The 4,443-nt window shown below is 28.4% G+C and overlaps 1 protein-coding gene across 2 annotated transcripts in view; it reads left to right on the forward strand.

The window, feature by feature from the left end:
• LOC106466971 overlaps window positions 1-2,447 on the forward strand; it is a 14,721-nt gene extending 12,274 nt beyond the window's left edge. For both annotated transcript variants that reach the window (XM_022395056.1, XM_013927283.2), the window contains exon 8: window positions 2,333-2,447. In XM_022395056.1, coding sequence (XP_022250764.1) covers window positions 2,333-2,418 — 86 coding nt within the window. In that variant the 3' untranslated portion in view covers window positions 2,419-2,447. The remainder of the gene's footprint in view (window positions 1-2,332) is intronic.
• Window positions 2,448-4,443: the final 1,996 nt, after the last annotated feature.

Genomic DNA, 4,443 nt, shown 5'->3' on the forward strand with positions numbered 1-4,443 from the left:
AAGTGAATGTTAATGAAATTTGGTAGATTATCAGTAAACATTACAATTCTTTCATATGGAAAATATCAAATTTTTTTATTAAGTCGCAAGGTTTGTAAAGCAATGTTTCTCTTATGCCTTTTTTTTTCTTTTCACATGTTGCCTATCTATCATGCAAAGTAATTTTAATTTGAAGATTAAAAATACTTTTATTCATCAGAAAATTTTGAAATTTCACATGCAAAATCTTTATAATGTCCGGATAGTTATCAAATGTTTCTTAAGAAAAAACATCATATTTTATCTGTTATTTTTAGTAATTAATCTCTGTACGGGTTCAGTAGATTTGAACGATCTCGCAACCACCATAAAAAATTAGGAAATAAACATAAATTATGCCTTTTTCATTCTAGAATGAACACAGATTATAACACAAAACATAAATGTTTAGACAAAATAGCTTAAATCTCGTAACATTATACATTTATTTATATTCATTATTTTTATAATATTGACCTTTCAGCCGTGCCTGGCTTACAATACAGAAGTTACAATGATGCGCCTCACATGTAAAGTTTTACATATACATTTGAGTAACTAAAAAATCATAAATTACTACATCAATACCATAAAATTCAATTGTAATTTATCAAGCTTAGTAACTAATATGTTATTTTACTCTTAAAAAAACATGAAATTTCGAGAAGACTAAAGACACAACCTACCTCATCGAAATTTTGGTTCAAAATAAAGAAATGGCACTAGACACATTAGAAAGGCTGAGTAAACCACTAGGGGGACATTTTGACCTTCTGATTGGTTATTCATGTCATATATAGAAGTAAGTGTATATAAGGGAGCATTTCCAAAAATGGAAAGAGATAGGCAGGGTGCCAATGTGTTTCTCTTATTACATGAATAATATCTTAGCAAATAGAAAAGATAAGACCTTCTTATTTTATATTCTAGCTTTTCAATATCTGTAATTTGACTTTCTAATTCGTATGAAACTATAGACTTAGTATTTTGACTTCACAAAAACCTAACTTGAACCAGTGCTGCATTCAATATACCACGTGACACACAAAAATTGATCTTTATCTGTGTTTTTTTAATATCGAATTTTAAATTAAGAAATTGAGTAATGTATAGTTCTAAAATTTGAATTATAACCTACAATTTGATACCAAACTTATTGACATAAATTCATGAAATAGTAGTTTGATAAAATTTTGAATGCGAGTCAACAAACGAGATGACATGGCCTTTCACCTATGACCCGTCTTGAAAGGGTTAATGTGATTTTATCTTTAAGACTAGCTGTAAAATGTTTAAGTTTAATCAGTGGTGAAAACATTACACAACATTTTTTGAAAATAGGGGTGACACCATTAGTTTATAAAAGAAAAGTTCATATGAAATGAATTTCTTGAAACATATTGCCATTGGCAGATTTTAATTGTAACATCATTGATAGAACGTATAATAAGTTGTATAAAATTTTAAAAATTTCACTGTGTACTAAACTTGTAGTTACAATGATTGAGAGAAAATATTTGTTTGTCATATGCTCAGTTTCTCCATATACAGGTAATGTTTTTAAGAAATATATTAACTGTTGTATAATGTATTCATCATAACTGAAACTTAGTCATTTTACTGCTACCATTAAAGATAAAATCACATTGATAGAATAATTTGATATTTATAAAATCTCTTGTAACTAATGTATATTGGCCAAACATGTAGAAGTTTAAAATTCAGACTTAATGAACATCAATTATTTATAGAAAAATGGACATTTAATGAATTGTCATTAACTTAACATATGGTGAACAATGCTAAATTGATTAAATTTGTGAATGATAAATATAAACTAATTCTAATAGGACAGAAATATTTAAAAAGTTGATTTTAAATAGAGATTTGGGTTCAGGAGTTACAGAAATCAATATGAAAAGAAAAATGAATAGGTGGCAGCACCATTTATGCTAATTGATTGATCAAAGATTGTTTTGCATCATGCCAAAAATGAGAAATGTCTATAAGCAGTATAGTACAGAAGGGTTCACTACTGTCTTAATGATGGTGGGTCACAGACTTTAAATAAGACTTAGTGATTTTATTGTGTTTTTAAAGTATTGTGTAAATTTTAACGTTGTTTTAATGAGTTTTAATTTGTAATTCAATTTAAACACAAGACCATAAATATTTTATCTGACCAATAAAATGTGCATTGTCAAAAAAAAAATGTAACATCTAAATTTAATTACTTTTATATGAATATTATGAAGTTTTTTTTCTTCTTCAAGTAATATGTCCTTAAAACTGTTACATTATTTTCATATTGTAGATGACCTTGCAAATCTACTACAAGATCTTGACATGGAAAAATACTTGCACAAATTTGAATCTCAGGAGGTGAGTATTAAAATGTAAAAATATTCAATTTGTACTAGCCTGTGAGACCTAACTAGAGATTTATCCCTTAAAAGTGATAATTGTATTGAATAAATATATGAAAATTAATTTGTTGAAACCTTTTTTTTATCTTTTAGAGAACATTCCACTGAATAAATAGGAATGTTCCATCTTCACGTATTGTACCTTAAGTAAATATAAAACACAAAAGTTTGCACTCGCTTATTACATTAAATCATAATTTTCTGAACCTCAGGAGGATGTGGCAAGAGAATATTGTAGAAAATAAACTTTAACACAAGCCTCATTTTAAGCCTAATGAGATGGGTCTTCCTAAGGTCATGGGTCAAAGGCCATGTCATCACGTTTGTAGACTTACATTCAAAATTTTATTGGACTACTATTTTATGAATGTATATCAATAAGTTTGGTATCAAATTTTAGTATTATACATTAGTGAATTTATTAATTTAAGAGTAAATATTTAAAAAAAATCCTAAATATCTATTTTTGTGTGTCATGTAGTATGTTGAATGCAGCACTGGTTCAGAATAGATGTTTATGATGTCCAAATACAAAAATCTATAGTTTCTTACAAATTAGGAACTCAAATTACTGATATTGACAAGCTAGAATATAGAATACTAGCTGAGTTACCTGGCGTTGAATGGTGAAAGTTTAGATTTGAAATATATACATCAGTATTTTTTTCTGCAAATTATTCAGTAAGTAGACAAAAGCTGTGATGCGAGAAATAAAAAAGCATTTAATGAAACAAAGCTTTATTTGAAATTAGATCGTGTTTGAGCTTGTCTTGTTTTTTGAGCCTGAAGTCGTACATCATGTTGCTCCTCTGTTTCTTGCTCTCTCTAAGTTACTTGTCTTAATGTTTGTGCTTGAAGTCTGGTTTGATGTTGTTCAGAAGTTTCTTGTTGTCTATATCCAGCTTGCCTTGATGATTCTGACTGAACTCTGGCTTTGTGCTGTTCAACAGTTTCTTGCTGTCTTTGAGTAGCCTGCATTTCAGCTTGAGCTCAAAGTCTAACTTTACGTTGTTCCAAAGTCTCTTCCTGTATTTGAGCAGCCTAGCCTGTCTTGCAGCTTGTGCTTGAAGTCTTTGATTACGTTCTTCTTCTGTTTCAGCTGATCTTTGTGCTTGCATTCTTTTAGCGGCAGAAGACTTTCCATAGAAAGGGCGTTTCTTGGGTGGCATAATCACCTGTATCACTAAACAATAATTTGCAATTCACAAAGTTACTGAATCACTTATGAAACCACTTAGCACTATTTAAAGAAAACTGTTTTTGGAAATACTGAATTGAAAGCAAGGTGATCTGAGTGTCTCCTGCCATAATGCTTTCTATGTGCAAAACGTGCTTATGTTTGTATGTTTATTATAAAAAAATGGCCAAATAATCATTAATTGTCAATTTCGTCAATAAATACTACACCAAATACAAAATAAATAGCAATATTAAATTTCTTGTAAAACACTGGTTATTATGAAGTTATTTTAAAATAAACAAACTTCCTCTTTTATATATATAGAAGAAGATAGAATAGATTCTTCAAGATCTTGTTTTTGTCATCTTACACCTTTTAATGAAGATGGGAACATTGACAGCGAAATAATATAAAAGCCAATGCTCAGCGAGAGGTTTTCGTTTATAAAATTTTGTTGTTGTTCTCGACTTGATTTTTATTTTATTACCTTGTCTCCATAGGTACTATTTGCAAATAGTCAATAATATTGTTGGTCCATTTTATTGTTGTTCTTTCTATGCGTCGTTATAACATGTTTTCATCTCATCATTTAATTTCTGTTGTGTATATATTGTTGTATGTTTATTACAAAAAAATGGTGCAATAATAATTAATTGTCAATTTCGTCATTAAATACTACACCAAATATAAAATAAATAGCACCATTAAATTTCTTGTAAAAAAACTGGTTATTATGAAATTATTTTAAAATTTGCAAGTTCAACTGTTTGGTTTCCTATAGCAAACAAAATAAACAAACTTCCTCTTTTATATATATAT

This window comes from Limulus polyphemus, unplaced genomic scaffold, assembly GCF_000517525.1.
Source record: "Limulus polyphemus unplaced genomic scaffold, Limulus_polyphemus-2.1.2 Scaffold2442, whole genome shotgun sequence".
Classification (NCBI taxonomy): Eukaryota; Metazoa; Arthropoda; class Merostomata; order Xiphosura; family Limulidae; genus Limulus; species Limulus polyphemus.